Below are 19,107 nucleotides of genomic sequence, written 5' to 3'. Positions count from 1 at the left end.
TTGGCTGAATTTTATGATTGGCTTAAACTTCTGAATGAACTAAATGTTCTCTGAAAATTTCCAGTATGGAATTGTTTGCCTAAGGTGAATTCTCATATTTTCTCTTTAAGAATATTGATTTTATAAAATGCATATTTTCTGATCATAAGTTTCATTGAGAATAAAATTTAAATTTATTATTTTAATTAATCCAAATGTCTTTTCTTTTTATGCAGTGTTTATAACCTTACAATTTAATGTATTGCATTAAGAATGTTTGTGTTTTCCATTATAAACATCCAAAATACTTCCTGCAACATTTGAAAACTTTGATATCAAAGAATTTTTTTCAACTTTTTACCCAAGTTTCTTTGCTTTGTTTTGAATAACTTTTAATTTTTTCCAATTGATTTCAGACTGCCATATAGAGTATGTAGTACATGGCTCCTTCTTTAATTAATTCAACAAGTTATTTTACCAAGCATTGTAATGAGTGCTAGGGATACAGTAAGAAGTGAATCTCTAATCCAAAGGAATTTATAATTCATTTTGAGATTTTGGTTAAAAAAAAGCAATTACAGCATAGTATTATCAGGAACTGTAAGGTATCTGATATTCTACCCTACTTGCAAGCTAACAAGTTAGCCTGCCACAGTTTCATAAATGCTGACAGAAGACACAGACTCCTAGATCAGAGAGAAAGGACTTTATACCCACAATAGCAATATCCAGAGTATCAACATTTTCTTGCACTGATTCCCCAAGCTCCTTTTCCCACAGGGCGATGTGAAGAGGGCTAGGTGATACCTGCACATACAGAGTTTTACAGGAGAGAATTGCTGATCTTAGGGAACCTGAATCTTTTATAATGGGCGGTAAGCATATTTGCCTGCTATTATGCAGGGAGGCACCATCTTTATCTTCTGAGACTGTAAGCAAACCTGCCCTTTGCTGTAGAAGGAGACACTATATCTTTCAAGGCTATTCACTATATAAACATCCTTGAAAAGTCTGTCCAGAACAAAGGCAGTCAGTGCCTTTGCTCATAAGATATACAAAAGGCCAGTAGAGAATTGTCTCCCAGTTCTCCACGAAGAAACTCTTTTCTTGGCTTTGAAGAAGCAAGCTGTAAAGAGACTGTATTAGTGTTCTATTGCTGCATAACAAATGACCTCAACTATAGCAGCTTAAAACTACACATATTTATTATCTCACAGTTTCTGTCAATTAGGAGTCTATGCATATCTTAGCTTGGTTCTCTGCTTAGGGTCTTACAAACTACAGTTAAGGTGTCATTCAGGGCTGGATACTCATCTGGAGTACTCACCTAGGGAAGGGTCTGCCTCTCTGCTTATGTGGTATGGGCAACACTTAGTACCTTGCAACTGTAAGATTCATTGCTGTTTACTTTTTCAAAGCCATTAAGGTAGGAAGAGATTGGAAGGAGAGACAGAGAAAGAAGAAACAGGAAATCACTAGTGATATAAGAGGTTAAGAGAGTACCTGTGTAAATATAGTAAGACAACTCCTCCACAGCAGGATTTCTCAAACTTGTCACTGTTGACATGTTAGGATGGATAATTCTTTTACTGTTCTGTGCATTCTGAAATGTTTAGCAGTATTCATAGCTTCTACCCGCTAGATGCCAGTAGAATCCAATTGTTATACCCAATTATTACAGCCAGAAATGTATTCAGGCATTACAACAGTGAACACCCATGTGATGACCACTCAGGTAAAGGAACAGATATTGCCAGTACTTCAGAACTCCCCTTCTGTTCCTTCCTGTTCATTACTTTCTACCTCCCTCCAAAAAGAAACCACTTTTTATTAATTACTTTTTTGTTTTTCTTTATAACTTAGTTTTACCTGTTCTTTTAAAAACTTTAAGGAATCATTCAGTGTGTATTTTTTATATCTGGCTTCTTCTATCCAACATTGTGTTTGTAAGATTATTCATGTTGTTGCATGTAGCTCTAGCTCATTTATTTCCATTGCTATATAATATTCCACTGTATGAGTATGCCATTATTCAGTTCACTGTTGTTGGACTTCTGAGTTGTGGGCAGGTTTTGGCAGTTAGAAATAATACTGCTTAATCATTTTATACCTGCTTCTTAATAAAATTTTGGACATATTTTTATTGGGTACATAGGAATGGAACTTCTGAGTCTTGAGGTGTATCTTCAACTTTAGTTGAACTTTTGGCAAACATGATGTTTGCCAAAATGTTTTTCAAAATGATTGTACTAATTTACAGTCCCATCAGGAGGGTATGAGAAGTCCCATTGCTCTTATCCAAAACCTGATATTGTCAGTTTAAAAATCTTAGCCATAGTGGTTGGTAGATAGTAGTATTTCATTGTGGTTTTAATTTGCATTTTCCTGTTAATGAGGTTGAACACCCTTTCATATGTATATTGACCATTTGACTATCTTCTTTTGTGAAGGTCTTGCCCATTTTTCTATTGAGTTATCTTTTATGATTTGTAGAGCTGTTTATATAAGCCCTTCGTTTCTTCTGTGTTATGAATATCTTCTCCCACTTTGTAATTGGCTTTTTTTGCTCAGTATTGTGGGGTAGACATTGTTGGTGTGCCACCCACATCCCCTTGGCATTCACTTTTGTGTATGTATGGCATCTCACTGCAAGCAAGCTGAAACTTTCTGCCTGAGGACTTTCTCTGGCCACAGGAGAGACTAGAGAGTAATCAGGGAGTTGCTGACCCAGTGATAGGTCTTGACGAATACTGAACTGAAGTTGGTGAATAAATGCCCCATTTTCCTTACCTCTGGAAGTAGTTTCTGAAGCTTACTTTACACTGTCTCTGAGAGGTCTCCAGCAGGATTGAGCCACGGTACCATACACTGGTAACCGGATCATCATTACATCCTATATTGATGTTCTTCCCTTGCCTTCTTACTTCCCCACTCTTCTTGCCTATACTTCCTGGAATTACTTTTCAAATAAATTATTTGGTTTCTAAAAATTGGTTTTTGGAGAACCTATCCTGCATCAGTGGTGTCTTTTGATGAATAGAAATTCTTTTTTTATGATTCATTATTTTGTATATATTATGAAACAATCACCACAGTAAGTCTAGTTAACATGCATCCCCATGCATAGTTTTAAATATTTTTCTCGTGACGAGGACTTTAAGATCTACACTCTTAGTAACTTTCAAATATGCAATACAGTGTCATTAACTATAGTCACCATGCTGTATATTACATCCCCACGACTTATTTATTTTATAGCTGGAAGTTTGTACCTTTTGACCTTCTTCTCCCATTTTGCCTCTCCCCCACATCCTAACTCTGGCAACCACCAATCTGTTCCCTGTATTTATGAGTTTGGTTTTTTGTTTGTTTTTAGATCCATGTATAAGTGAGATCATGTGGTATTTGTCTTTGTCTGACTTATTAGAAGTCTTTAATTTAAATGTAGTCTACTTTATTTTTTTCCTGTATAGTTAGTGTTTGTTGTATTCTGCTTAAGAAGTCTTTACCTACCCCAGTGTCTTGATTGTACCCATGGGATTTTAATTTATGGAGATCACTTTGTGATGACATGGAGAGGCTAATGCCATTTAAAGGCTATATGTATATATATATATATATATATTTTTAATCTAAATTAATTTATTTATTTTTGGTTGCATTGCATCTTTGTTGCTGTGCGCGGGCTTTCTCTAGTTGCGGTGAGTGGAGGCTACTCTTTGTTGTGGTGTGCGGGCTTCTCATTGCAGTGGCTTCTCCTGTTGTGGAGCACAGGCTCAGTAGTTGTGGCACATGGACTTAGTTGCTCCGCAGCATGTGGGATCTTCCTGGACCAGGGCTCGAACCCATGTCCTCTGTGTTGGCAGGTGGGTTCTTAACCACTGCACCACCAGGGAAGTCCAAAGGATATTCTTATTACTTACAGTTCCTGAGAGAAAGAAGTACGTCATGCAGAATTACATGGGGAGGTACCAGGATTACTCAGGAGGTGGAGGACTGGGGGGGAAATATTGCAAAACCCCAAATTACTGCAGTAGTAGGAACTTGTTAGGTGAAAACGTCCCTTATTTAGTAAGAAGCAAAACACAGATGGTGGGATTTGTGGTTGGAGTATTTGTAATGTGATTTTTGTGTGCCCACAAAAACCAGACCATGGGGGAGATGTAAACAACTTGGCCATTAGTTTGAACCTGTGATTAATGTGTGCTAAATCATCAATTATGAAACTTATAAAGGTTTGGTTAGAATATCCAAGGTAATGAAGATATTCCTCTTTGTTATATTCCAGATGCTTTATTGTTTTATGTTTAGATTTACAGTCCACCTGGAATTGATATTTGTATGTGGTGTGAAGAAGGGGCCATATTTAATTTTTTCTTGTACAGATTCATAATCGTATTGGTACCATTTATGGAGAAGACTTTCCTTTGCCTACTGCTCCACAGTCAACCTTTGTCATAAATCAAGTGCCCATATATGATCTTCTTTCTAGACTCTATTCTATACCATTGGTCTGTCTGTCTGCTCTTGTGCTGATACCACAGTTTCTTAATTACGCTATTATAAGTTGATATTCATTAGAGTTAGTTGTTCCATGCTGTTCTTCTTCAAGAGTATCTTGGCTATTTTTGGAAGATGTTCTCCTTTAGTAATAGTGATGATAATTGTCTTATGTTCAGTGAATTTTATTTATTTTTAATATTCCAGTTAGTTTCAGAAATTCATTATAAGAGAGCATGAGATAACTTGTTTTGGGGCTAATAACGTTCATTTGAGTATTTCTTCTAAATTGATCCATATAGTCTTGGAAAAGTCCAGGTATTGTGCAATGGGGATATAGGTTAGGAGGCTTCAAAGAGAAATCGCTCATAGCAATACAAGCTTACCTCAGGAAACAAGAAAAATCTCAAATAAATAACCTAACATTACACCTAGAGCAACTAGAGAAAGAAGAACAAACAAAACCCAAAGTTAATGGAAGAGCAGAAATAAATGAAATAGAGACTAAAAAAACAGTAGAAAAGATCAACCAAACTAAAAGCTGGTTCTTTGAAAAGATAAACAAAATTGATAAATCTTTAGCCAGACTCATCAAGAAAAAAAGGGAGAGGGCTCAAATCAATAAAATTAGAAATGAAAAAGAAGTTACAACCGACACCACAGAAATACAAAGGGCCATAAGAGACTACTACAAGCAACTATATGCCAATAAAATGGACAACCTAGAAGAAATGGACAAATTCTTAGAAAGATAAGAAATGGACAAATTCTTAGAAAGATACAATCTTCCAAGACTGTACCAGCAAGAAGTAGAAAACATTAACAGACCAGTTACAAGTACTGAAATTGGGCTCCCCTGGTGGTGCAGTGGTTGAGGGTCTGCCTGCCGATGCAGGGGACACGGGTTCGTGCCCCGGTCCGGGAAGATCCCACACGCCGCGGAGCGGCTGGGCCCGTGGGCCATGGCCACTGGGCCTGTGCGTCCAGAGCCTGTGCTCCGCAGCGGGAGAGGCCGCAGTGGTGGGAGGCCCGCATACCGCAAAAAACAAAAAAAACCCAGAAAAACCCAGAAAGTACTGAAATTGAATCAGATTAAAAAACTCTGCTCAAGGGCTTCCCTGGTGGCACAGTGGTTGAGAGTCTGCCTGCTGATGCAGAGGACACGGGTTCGTGCCCCGGTCTGGGAGGATCCCACATGCCGCGGAGCGGCTGGGCCCGTGAGCCATGGCCGCTGAGCCTGCGCGTCCGGAGCCTGTGCTCTGCAACGGGAGCGGCCGCAACGGTGAGAGGCCCGTGTACTGCAAAAAAAGAAAAAAAAGAACTCTGCTCAAACAAAAGTCCAGGACCAGATGGCTTCACAGGGGAATTCTATCAAACATTTAGAGAAGAGTTAACAGCTGTCCTTCTGAAACTATTCCAAAAAATTTCAGAGGAAGGAACACTTCCAAACTCATTCTATAAAGCCACCATCACCCTGATATCAAAACCAGACAACAATACCATAAAGAAAGAAAATTACAGGCCAATATCACTTATGAACATAGATGCAAAAATCCTCAACAAAATTCTAGCACACTGAATCCAACAATACATTAAAAGGATCATACACCATATTCAAGTGGGATTTATCCCAGGGATGCAAGGATTTTTCAGTATCCACAAATCATTCAGTATGAGCTACCACATTAACAAAATGAAGAATAAAAACCATGTGATCATCTCAATAGATGCAGAAAAAGCTTTCGATAAAATTCAACATCCATTTATGATAGAAATTCTCCAGAAAATGGGCATAGAGAGAATCTACCTCAACATATTATAAAGGCCATATATGACAAATCCACAGCTGTTGAAAAGCTGAAAGCATTTCCTCTAAGATCAGGAACAAGACAAGGATGTCAACTCTCACCACTTCTGTTCAACATCATTTTGGAAGTCCTAGCCATGGCAATCAGAGAAGAAAAAGAAATGAATCCAAATTAGAAAAGAAGAAGTAAAACTGTCACTGTTTGCAGATGACATGATAGCAGACATAGAAAATCCTGAAGATACTAGAGCTCATCAATGAATTTGTTAAAGTTGTAGTATACAAAAGTAATACACAGAAATCTGTTGCATTTCTATACACTAACAATGAAAGTTCAGAAAGAGAAATTAAGGAAACAGTCCCATTTACCATCACATCAAAAAGGATAAAATACCAGGAATAAACCTTTCTAAGGAGGCAACAGACCTGTACTCCAAAAACTATGAGACACTGATGAAAGAAACTGAAGATGACACAAACAGATGGAAAGATATTCATGTTCTTGGATTGGAAAAATCAATATTGTCAAAATAGCTATAATACCCAAGGCAGTCTACAAATTCAGTGCAATCCTTATCATATTACCAATGGCATTTTTCACAGAACTAGAACAAAATTTTTAAAATTTTGTATGGAAACACAAAAGACCCTGAATAGCCAAAGCAATCTTTGAGAAAGAAAAGTGGAGCTGGAGAAATCAGGTTCTGTGACTTCAGACTATACTACAAAGCTACAGTAATCAAAACAGTGTGGTACTGGTACAAAAATAGAGATATATAGATCAATGGAACAGGATAGAAAGCCCAGAGATAAACCCACGCACTTATGGTCAATTAATCTATGACAGAGGAGGCAGGAATATGTAATGTACAAAAGACAGTTTCTTCTGTCTTTTAATAATAAGTGGTGCTGGGAAAACTGGACACCTACATGTAAAAGAATGAAATTAGAATATTCTCTAACACCATATAGAAAAATAAACTCAAAATGGATTAAAGACCTAAATGTAAGACCAGGTACTATAAAACTCTTAGAGGAAAACATAGGCAGAACACACTTTGACATAAATCACAGCAGTATCTTTGTGGATCCATCTCCTAGAGTAATGGAAGTAAAACCAAAAATAAATAAATGGGACCTAATTAAATTTAAAAGTTTTTGTGCAGTAAAGGGAACCATAAAAAAAAAAGACAACTTACAGAATGGAAGAAAAATATTTGCAAATGATGTGACTGACAAGGGATTAATCTCCAAAATATACAAACAGCTTATACAGCTCAATATCAAAAAACAAACAGTTCAATCAAAAAATGGGCAGAATGGGACTTCCCTGGTGGTCCAGTGGTTAAGAATCCACCTTGCAATGCAGGGGATGCCAGTTTGATCCCTGGTCAGGGAACTAAGATCGCACACGCTGCAGGGCAACTAGGCTTGCACGCCACACCTAGAGAGCCCGTGTGCCGCAACTACAGAGCCCATGCTCTCTGGAGCCCATGCACCACAACTACAGAGCCCACATGCTCTGGAGCCCGCATGCCACAACTAGAGAGAAGCCTGTGCACTGCAATGAAGAACCTGCATGCTGCAATGAAATATCCTGCATGCCGCAACTAACACCCAACACAGACTAAATAAATAAATAAATATATTTTTTAAAAATGGGCAGAAGATCTAAAAAGACATTTTCTCAAAGAAGACATACAGATGGCCAAAAAGCACGTGAACATTGCTAATTACATTGCTAATTAGAGAAATGGAAATCAAAACTTCAATGAGGTATCACCTCACACCAGTCAGAATGGCCATGATTGAAAGTCTACAAATAATAAATGCTGGAGAGGGTGTGGAGGAAAGGGAACCCTCCTACACAGTTGGTGGGAATGTGAATTGGTACAGCCGCTATGGAGAACAGTATGGTGGTTCCTTAAAAAACTAAAAATAGAGCTACCATATGATCCTGCAATCCCACTACTAGGCATATATCTGGAGAAAAACAATTCAAAAAAGATACATGCACCAAGGGACTTCCCTGGTGGCACAGTGGTTAAGAATCCACCTGCCAGTGCAGAGGACATGGGTTCGAGCCCTGGTCCGGGAAGATCCCACATGCCGCAGAGCAACTAAGCCTGTGCGCCACAACTACTGAGCCTGTGCTCTAGAGCCTGCAAGCCACAACTACTGAAGCCCGCGCACCTAGAGCCCATGCTCTGCAACAAGATAAACCACTGCAATGAGAAGCCCATGCACCGCAACAGAGTTACCCCTACTCGCTGCAGCTAGAGAGAGCCCACGTGCAGCAGTGAAGACCCAATGCAGCCAAAAATAAATAAATAAATATTTTAAAGAAAAAAAAAAAAACAGTAGCCAAGACATGGAAGCAACCTAAGTGTCCATTGACAGATGAATGGATAAAGAAGATGTCATGTATACACATGCATACACACACACACACACACACACACGCAATGGAATATTAGCCATAAAAAAGAATGAAATTACGCCATTTGCGACATGGTTGGACCTAGAGATTATCAAGATAAGTGAAGTAAGCAAGACAGAGAAAGAGAAATACCATATGATATCGCTTATGTGGAATCCAAAGAATGACACAATGAACTTATTTACAAAACAGAAATGGACTCACAAACATAGAAAACAAACTTGTGGTTACTAAGTGGGAGAGGGAGAGGGATAAATTAGGAGTTTGGGATTAAAATATACACATTAATATATATAAAATAGAAAACCAGCAAGGGCCTACTTATAATAGCACACGGAACTATACTCAATATCTTGTAATAACCTATAATGGAAGAGAATGTAAAAAAAGAATATGTATTACATATTATTTAATCTTTATATATTCTTGATATATTTATATGTATGTAAAACGGAATCACTTTGCTGTATACTTGAAACTAGTACAACATTATAAATCAACTATATTTCAATAAAAATAACAAAACAGCTCTATATCAAGCATATTACATCATAATTGTAATATCCTAAAACTCCTTGTCAGTATTGGTAAATTAGTCCATTCACAAACATTCCTCATTTCCCCAGGTTTAGTACCAGTGTTTGGCTTTGGAGATGGTATGATTTGATTTTCAAAAAATTTATTTATAAAATTTAGAATGCTGATGTTGCTTTATTTTGAAAAACTATAATTAGTTTGGACCACTGGAATTATGAAAATTGTTTTACTTGCATAAACAGGAACCGATGAGGGAAATTTATGTTCTATAACTATCTGGGAGGTTTGGATTCAGTTTTTCAAGTATCATCCATTTATCAGTGTCTTTTCTGCCTTTTAAAATTAATCTTAGTCTCTTAGTGCTGGTCAGTATTGAATTGTATCTCCTGTTGCTACTGTGGGTTAAGCTGGACACAAAGCGTTTTATATAGAAATGAAAGTTGGGTACAGTGAGGTGAACTCTTCTCACTGTCAGACTCACAGGAGACTAGTGCATTAGGCTTATCATGATGGGTCAGTAATTTGTAATCATTGTCTAGGCTGTTATCCTGCCGAGGTTGATAAATAAAAATGTATGGGAAATGTAAGTGTAGAATGTTCAAGAGGAAAACCCATTAATGTGTTAAATATTTATGGTGTCCACATTTGGATTTTTATCTTAATAGATTACTGCAGCTGAATCAAAGATAACAAATTTAATATACCTAAAACATACCTTGGAACTCGTGGATCCTTTAAAGGTAATTTTTATGTGTATATGTTGTTTAAAACATGTCTAGCATCAGGTTTTTAAACTTTTTGTTTTGAAAAAATTTCAAACAGTAAGTTGCAAGAATAGTATAATGAATTCTCATATTCTCTCTCTTTCCACACACAGCACACACACATATTATTGTCCTTATTATTACCTTACTGAACCATTTGAGAATAAGTTGCAGTACCTAAATACTAAAGTGCATATCTCCTAAGAAAAAAGATGTTCTCTTGCATAACCACAATATGATTTAAAAATTCAGGATATTTAACATTGGTAAAATACTATTAAGTTGACCCTTGAACAACATGGGGGTCAGGAACACCAACCCTGCGTGTAGTGGAAATTCTGCATATAACTTATTGTTGGCCCTTTGAATATTCAGTTCCTCCACATCCACAGTTCCTCTGTATCTGCAGTTCCATATCTGCAGATTCAACTAACTGCAGATCACGTAGTATTGTGGTATTTATTGTACTATTGAAAAAAATCCACCCATAACTGGACCCTCACAGTTCAAACCCATGTTGTTCAAGGATCAACTGCATATTATATATAGCCTATATTCACATTTTTTCAGTTGTCCTAATACTGTTCTTTATGGTATTTTTGTTTTTCCTGGTACATGATCCAGTCAAGGACCATGCATTGTATTTAATGTCAAGTTTCTTTACACTTTTTTTTTTTTTTGCGGTATGTGGGCCTCTCACTGTTGTGGCCTCTCCCGTTGCGGAGCACAGGCTCCGGACGCGCAGGCTCAGTGACCATGGCTCACAGGCCCAGCCGCTCCGTGGCATGTGGGATCTTCCCGGACTGGGGCACGAACCTATGTCCCCTGCATCGGCAGGCGGATTGTCAACCACTGTGCCACCAGGGAAGCCCCTTTACACTTTTTTAAAGTGAAAAGTTTCTCAGCCTTTCTTTGCCTTTTGTGATATTGACATCTTGAAGAGTAAGGGTCAGTTTTTTTTTAAAATATCTTTATTGGAATATAACTGCTTTCCAGTGTTGTGTTAGCTTCTGTTGTGCAACAAAGTGAGTCAGCTATAAGTGTACATATATCCCCATACGCCCTCCCTCTTGTGCCTCCCTCCCACTCTCCCTATCTCACCCCTCTAGATGGTCACAAAGCATCGAGCTGATCTCCCTGTGCTATGCAGCAGCTTCCCACTAGCCATCCATTATATACATTTGGTAGTGTATATATGTCAGTGATACTCCCTCTCTTCGTCTCAGCTTCCCCTTCCCCCTCTCTGTCCTCAAGTCCATTCTCTACATTTGCACCTTTATTCCTGCCCTGCCTCTAGTTTCATCAGTACCATTTATTTAGATCCCATATATGTGTGTTAGCATACGATATTTCTTGTTTTCTTACTAACTTGCTTCACTCTGTATGACACTCTAGGTCCATCCACCTCAGTACACATAACTCAATTTTGCTCCTTTTTATGGCTGAGTAATATTCCATTGTGTATATGTGCCACATCATCTTTATCCATTCATGTGTTGATGGACATTTAGCTTGCTTCCATGTCCTGGCAATTGTAAACAATGCTGCAGTGAACATTGTGGTACGTGTATCTTTTTGAATTATGGTTTTCTCAGGGTATATGCCCAGTAGTGGGATTTCTGGGTCATATGGTAATTCTATTTTTAGCTTTCTAAGGGACCTCCATATTGTCCTCCATAGTGGCTGTATCAATTTACATTCCCACCAACAGTGTAGGAGGAAACCTTTTTCTCCACACCCTCTCTAGCATTTATTGTTTGTACATTTTTTGATGATGACCATTGTGACCAGTGTGAAGAGATACCTCATTGTGGTTGTTTGCACTTCTCTAGTGATTAGTGATGTTGAGCATCTTTTCATGTGTTTCTTGGCAATCTGTATGTCTTCTTTGGAGAAATGTCTATTTAGTCTTCTGCTCATTTTTGGATTGGGTTCTTTCTTTTTCTGACATTGAGCTACAGAGCTGCTTGTATATTTTGGAGATTAATCCTTTGTCACTTGCTTCATCTGCAAATATTTTCTCCCATTCTGAGGGTTATCTTTTCATCTTGTTATGGTTTCCTTTGCTGTGCAAAGCTTGAAGTTTAATTAGGTCCCATTTGTTTACTTTTGATTTTATTTCCATTACTCCAGGAGGTGGGTCAAGAAAGATCTTGCTGTGATTTATGTCATAGAGTGTTCTGCCTATGTTTTCCTCTAAGAGTTTTATAGTGTCTGGCCTTACATTTAGGTCTTTAATCCATTTTGAGTTTTTTTTTGTGTATGGTGTTAGGGAGTGTTCTAATTTCATTCTTTTACATGTAGCTGTCCACTTTTCCTAGCACCACTTATTGAAGAGCCTATCTTTTCTACATTGTATTTTCTTGCCTCCTTTGCCAAAGATAAGGTGACTGTATGTCCGTGGGTTTACCTCAGGGCTTTTGGTCCTGTTCCATTGATCTATATTTCTGTTTCGTGCCAGTACCATACTGTCTTGATTACTATAGCTTTGTAGTATATCTGAAGTCAAGGAGACTGATTCCTACAGTTCCGTTTTTCTTCCTCAGTATTACTTTGGCTATTCAAGGTCTTTTGTGTTTCCATACAAATTGTCAAATTTTTTGTTCTAGTTCTGTGAAAAATGCCATTGGTAATTTGACAGGGATTGCACTGAATCTGTAGATGCTTTGGGTAGTATAGTCACTTTCACAATATTGATTCTTCCAATCCAAGAACATGGTATATCTTTCCATCTGTTTGTATCATCTTTGATTTCATTCATCAGTGTCATATAGTTTTCTACATACAAGTCTTTGGCCTCCTTAGGTAAGTTTATTCCTAGGTATTTTATTCTTTTTGTTGCAATGGTAAATGGGAGTGTTTCCTTGATTTCTCTTTCTGATTTTTTGTTGTTAGTGTATAGGAATGCAAGAGGTTTCTGTGCATTAATTTTGTATCCTGCTACTTTACCAAATTCATTGATTAGCTATAGTAGTTTTCTGGTGGCATCTTTAGGATTTTCTATGTATAGTATCATGTCATCTGTAAACAGTGACAGTTTTACTTCTTTTTATCCTATTTGGATTCATTTCATTTTTTTTTCTTCTCTGATTGTTGTGGCTAAAACTTCCAAAACTATGTTGAATAATAGTGGTGAGAGTGGGCAACCTTGTCTTGTTCCTGATCTTAGAGGAAATGCTTTCAGTTTTTCACCATTGAGAATGATGTTGGCTGTAGGTTTGTCATATATGGCTTTTATCATGTTGAGGTAGGTTCCCTCTATGCCCACTTTCTGGAGAGTTTTTATCGTAAATGGGTGCTGAATGTTGTCAAAAGCTTTTCTTGCATCTATTGAGATTATCATATGGTTTTTATACTTCAGTTTCTTAATATGGTATATCACATTGATTGATTTGCATATATTGAAGAATCCTTGCATTCCAGGGATAAACCCCACTTGATCATGGTGTATGATCCTTTTAATGTGCTGTTGGATTCTGTTTGCTAGTATTTTGTTGAGGATTTTTGCATCTATGTTCCTCAGCGATATTGGCCTGTAGTTTTCTCTTTTTGTGACATCTTTTTCTGGTTTTGGTATCAGGGTGATGGTGGCCTCATAGAATGAGTTTGGGAGTGTTCCTCCCTCTGCTATATTTTGGAAGAGTTTGAGAGGGATACGTGTTAGCTCTTCTCTAAATGTTTGATAGAATTTGCCTGTGAAGCCATCTGGTCCTGGACTTTTGTTTGTTGGAAGATTTTTAATCACAGTTTCAATTTCAGTGCTTGTGATTGGCTTGTTCATGTTTTCTATTTCTTCCTGGTTCAGTCTTGAAAGTTTGTGCATTTCTAAGAATTTGTCCATTTCTTCCAGGTTGTCCCATTTATTGACATATAGTTTCTTGTAGTAGTCTCTCATGATCCTTTGTATTTCTGCAGTTTCAGTTGTTACTTCTCCTTTTTCATTTCTAATTCTGTTGATTTGAGTCTTCTCCCTTTTTTTCCTGATGAGTCTGGCTAATGGTTTATCAATTTTGGTTATCTTCTCCCAGAACCGGCTTTTATTTTTATTGGTCTTTGCTATTGTTTCCTTCATTTCTTTTTCATTTATTTCTATTCTGATCTTTATGATTTCTTTCCTTCTGCTAACTTTGAGTTTTTTTGGTTCTTCTTTCTCTAATTGCTTTAGGTGTAAGGTTAGGTTGTTTGTTTGAGATTTTTCTTGTTTCTTGAGGTAGGATTGTATTGCTATAAACTTCCCTCTTAGAACAGCTTTTGCTGCATCCCATTGGTTTTGGGTCATCATGTTTTCATTGTCATTTGTTTCCAGGTATTTTTTGATTTTGATTTCTTCAGTGATCTCTTGGTCGTTTAGTAACATATTGCTTAGCCTCCATGTCTTTGTATTTTTTACAGATTTTTTCCCTGTAATTGATATCTAGTCTCATAGCGTTGTGGTTGGAAAAGATACTTGATACGATTTCAATTTTCTTAAATTTACCAAGGCTTGATTTGTGACCCAAGATACGGTTTATCCTGGAGAATGTTCCATGAGCACTTGAGAAGAAAGTGTATTCTATTGTGTTTGGATGGAATGTCCTATAAATATCAATTAAGTCCATCTTGTTTAATGTGTCATTTAAAGCTTTTTTTTCCTTATTTATTTTCTGTTTGGATGATCTGTCCATTGGTGAAAGTGGGGTGTTAAAGTCACCTACTATGATTGTGTTACTGTTGATTTCCCCTTTTATGGCTGTTAGCATTTGCTTTATGTATCAAGGTGCTCCTATGTTGGGTTCTTAGATATTTGCAATTGTTAAATCTTCTTCTTGGATTGGTCCCTTGATCATTATGTAGTGTCCTTCCTTGTCTCTTGTAATAGTCTTTATTTTAAAGTTTATTTTGTCTGATATGAGTATTGCTACTCCAGCTATCTTTTGATTTCCATTTTCATGGAATATGTTTTTTCCATCCCTTTACTTTCAGTTTGTATGTGTCCCTTGTTCTGAAGTGTGTCTCTTGTAGACAGCATATATATGGGTCTCGTTTTTGTATCCTTTCAGCAAGTCTGGGTCCTTTGGTTGAGGCATTTAATCCATTTACATTTAAGGTAATTATTGAAATGTTTGTTCCTAGTACCATTATCTTAAATGTTCTGGGTTTGTTTTTGTAAGTCATTTCCTCCTCTTGTGTTTCTTGCCTAGAGAAGTTCCTTTAGCATTTGTTGTAAAGCTGGTTTGGTGTTGCTGAATTCTCTTAACTTGCTTGTCTGTAAAGCTTTTGATTTCTCCATCGATTCTGAATGTGATCCTTGCTGGGTAGAGTAATCTTGGTTGTAGGTTTTTCCCTTTCACCACTTTAAATATATCTTCCCACTGCCTTCTGGTCTGTAGAGTTTCTGCTGAAATATCAGCTGTTAATCTTATGAGGATTCCCTTGTATGTTTTTTGTTGCTTTTCCCTTGTTGCTTTTAATATTTTTTCTTTGTGTTTAATTTTTGTTAGCTCGATTAATATGTGTCTCGGCATGTTTCTCCTTGGGTTTATCCTGTATGGGACTCTCTGTGCTTCCTGTACTTGGGTGGCTATTTCCTGTCCCATGTTGGGGAATTTTTCAACTATAATCTCTTCAAATATTTTCAGCCCCATTTCTTTTTTCTTCTTCTTCTGGGACGCCTATAATTTGAATGTTGGTGTGCTTAATGTTGTCCCAGAGGTCTTGGAGACTGTCCTCCATTCTCTTCATTCTTTTTTCTTTACTCTGCTCTGTGACATTTATTTCCACCATTTTATCTTCCAGCTCTCTAGTCCGTTCTTCTCCCTCAGTTATTCTGTTATTGATTCCTTCTAGAGTGTATTTTATTTCAGTTTTTGTGTTGTTCATTAATGTTTGTTTGCTCTTTAGTTCTTCTAGGTCCTTGTTAAACATTTCTTGTATTTTCTGTCTTCTATTTTCAAGATTTTGGATCATGTTTACTATCATTACTCTGAATTCTTTTTCAGTTAGTTTGCCTATTTCCCCTTCATTTACTTGGTCTTGTGCATATTTATCTTGCTCCTTTGTCTGTAATATATTTCTCTGTCTTCTTATTTTGTCTAATATACAGTATTTAAGGTCTCTTTTCCCTAGGCTACAGGGTCACAGTTCCTCTTATTTCTGTTCTCTGCCCCCAGTGGTGGTGTTGGTCCAGTGTCTTGTGTAGGCTTCCTGATGGGAGGGACTGGTGCTTGCATTCTAGTGGGTGGAGCTGAGTCTTTTCCCTCTGATGAGCAGGGCCACGTCAGATGATTTGTTTTGGGCTGTCTGTTAGCTTAGTATGACTTGATGTAGTCTGTGTGCTGATGGGTGGGTTTGTGTTCCTGTCTTGTTTGTTGTTTGGTATGACATGTCCAGTGCTGGGAGCTGCTGGCACTTGGGTGGACCTGGGTCTTGGATTCAGATAGAGGCCTCAGTGAGAGCTCTTGGCAGTTCATCTTCCCTGGGACCGGGAATTCTCTCATGGTCCAGCATCCTGGACTCGGTGCTGCTACTCCAGAGCCTCAGGCCCATCTTCTGGTCGAGGAACCAGGACACTGCAAGTCTCTCATCCTGGCAATAAAGGGGATAAAAAGAAAAAAAGACTAACAAAACCCCAGACAAATGGTAAAAAGTAAAATCAAACAAATGGAAACAGAAACAAGGAAACATGCCGCACACACAGAAAAGAAACAAAAACAGAACCAAATAAATCAAATAGCAAGAGAACAACCAGACAAACAGAAGAACCAAAGAATGAAATCAAACAATTAAGAGGAAAGCTGACAAAAACCCAAAACCAAAAAATAAAACCAAAGCAGAATTCTAACGGAAGAATGAAGCAAAGAAACAAAACAAGCTGACAAAAATGATGTAAAAAAAAAATGAAAAAGAGAAAAGGGAAAAAAGACAGAACAACAGAAAAGTAATGTAGAAATAAAAATATATTTTAACAAATAGAAAATGTATTAAAGAAAAAAAGGCAAACAGAACCCTGGAGAAATTGTAAAAACAAAATCAAACAAACAAAAACAGAAACAAGAAAACACACACACACACGTGCAAGAAACAAAACAGAGCCAAATAAAACAAAAATCAAGAGAACAACCAGAAAAATACAAGAACTCAAAAATGAAATCAAACAATTAGGATTAAAACTAACATAAACGCATAACCTAAAAACAAAAACAAAACAGTGTGCCAATGAAGAATAAAGCAAGGAAACAGAATAAACTGATAAAAACAATTTAAAAATAATAAAAAGGGAAAAAACAGGCAACAGAAAAGCAAAGTAGAAATGGAAATATAAAAAAAAGAAAAACAGAAAAATATATTAAAGAAAAGAGGAAGAAAAAAATAAGGGAAAAGAACACAGAACAACATAAAAGCAAAGTAAAAATAGAAATGTATAAAAAAATAAAAATATTTTATAAACCATGGAGATCCCAGAAGACTGAATTTAAAAAAAAAAACTAAAACAACAACAAACAAAATGAAAGAAAGAAAAAAAAGCTAGAGCCAACAACAGAATGAATCAAAATGTAATAAAATTAATAGTAATAATTATGTTTCCCTGGAGTCTCCGCTGTTAGTGTCCTTACATGCCGTGAGCCGCAGCTCACCTCCGCCTCCCCAAGAGGCCCTCCTCTGCCTCTGGGCTGGTCTCTGGACCTGCTGTGTGCCCTGTGGGGACCACTCAGTCTCTGATCTGGCCCAGTTCCTGCGTGTGCTTGCCCCCTGCCAGAGCTAGACCGTTTTCATTTGTGGGAACACTCATTGTCTACTCAGATATTCCATAAAAACAGGATCTTCCTAGCTGATTGTGGGGGTTTGATCTGCAGCTTGTACAGCTGATGGAAAGATTTTAGATCTTCTTCTTTAGTCACCCCATCCCTGGGATTCAGCTTTGGTTTTATCCCCACCTCTGCATGTGGTCCACCCACAGGAGTCTGGTCCTGAGGCTGCCTTGGAGCTCTTGGTCTGCCCCTGTGAGGACTAGGTGCAGAGGTGGTATGACTGCTTGGATCACGAGAGCCCTGGCGGTGCCAAATGTGCAGGGAAACCAGCGGCCACAGGTGCCGGGTCAGTTGTTTAATAAGATATTCCTCAGTTTGCGTGATCGTTTCCTCATGATTAAATTCTGCTTACCCATATTTGGCAATAATACTCTATGAGCAATGTTGTATCTTTCTCAGTGTATTACATCAGGAGGCACATGATGTCATTTTTCTTTCCCTTCTTGGTGATAATAACTTTGATTAATTACTTCACTATAAATTTATAAGTAATCTGTGGAGAGATACCGTGAGACTGTGTAAATATACTGTTTCTTGTCAAACTTTCACCCATTGATTTTGTTAGTTATTAATGACTTTTACCTGAAGTAACTCCAATGGTTACAGAATGGTGATTTTTTTCATCTATTTTTAAATAGATGGGGGAGAAAAGGAGCATGTAATGATATAAATTTTTTGATTTGAAAAAGGGACAGGAAATATGTCATAATACTTAAGAGTATTTATCTTTGGAAGGGTGGTAGAATAATGAGTGATTTAAATGTTTTTCTTTATGCTCTTATGCATTTCTAGTTTTTATTGGTATGTAAGTATTATTTTTCTATTAATAAGCAAAAAAGTTATTGCCATTGCCTCATAACAAAACTAAAATAGGAGGTAAAAGTCAGGTTACCTATGTTTTCTCTCTTTTCTGTTTATTCAAATAATGATCACTCATAGTTTCAATTAAGCAAAATAAAATCCCTACTTTTGCCATATAAGAATGGATAAGTTGCTCTATTTACAAATATACAAAACACTTTCTTAGTTTAATGTATTAATACATTTAACCCAAATTTTGGAGTTATATGTAGAGTACTCTGAATGTACAATGATAACTGTTTAACTGCATTAATAAGTAGTTAATTAAACTAGTTAAACTACATTAATAAGTAGTTTAATGTTAATGTTAGTTGGGCAGCAAGAAAAATAAAAGTCATAGTAGTAAAGCAGTGGATGCCACTGTTTAGCCATGTGCTCTTTATCTGAAAAATGGTCCAGATACAATCTGTCTTCACCTGCATACCTAAAATT

At 37.1% G+C, this 19,107-nt stretch overlaps 1 protein-coding gene across 4 annotated transcripts in view; it reads left to right on the top strand.

Moving 5' to 3' along the window:
- MSH4 (mutS homolog 4) overlaps positions 1-19,107 on the top strand; it is a 97,920-nt gene that overhangs the window by 35,067 nt on the left and 43,746 nt on the right. For 3 of the 4 annotated variants that reach the window (XM_049707128.1, XM_049707115.1, XM_049707117.1), the window contains exon 8: positions 9,929-10,003. The exons of the other annotated variant lie outside the window; for it this stretch is intronic. In XM_049707128.1, the coding sequence (XP_049563085.1) occupies positions 9,929-10,003 (75 nt within the window). The remainder of the gene's footprint in view (positions 1-9,928; positions 10,004-19,107) is intronic. 4 annotated transcript variants of the gene reach the window in all.

This window comes from Orcinus orca, chromosome 1, assembly GCF_937001465.1.
Source record: "Orcinus orca chromosome 1, mOrcOrc1.1, whole genome shotgun sequence".
NCBI classification, from domain to species: domain Eukaryota; kingdom Metazoa; phylum Chordata; class Mammalia; order Artiodactyla; family Delphinidae; genus Orcinus; species Orcinus orca.
This window is presented reverse-complemented; position numbering and strand designations above follow the sequence as displayed.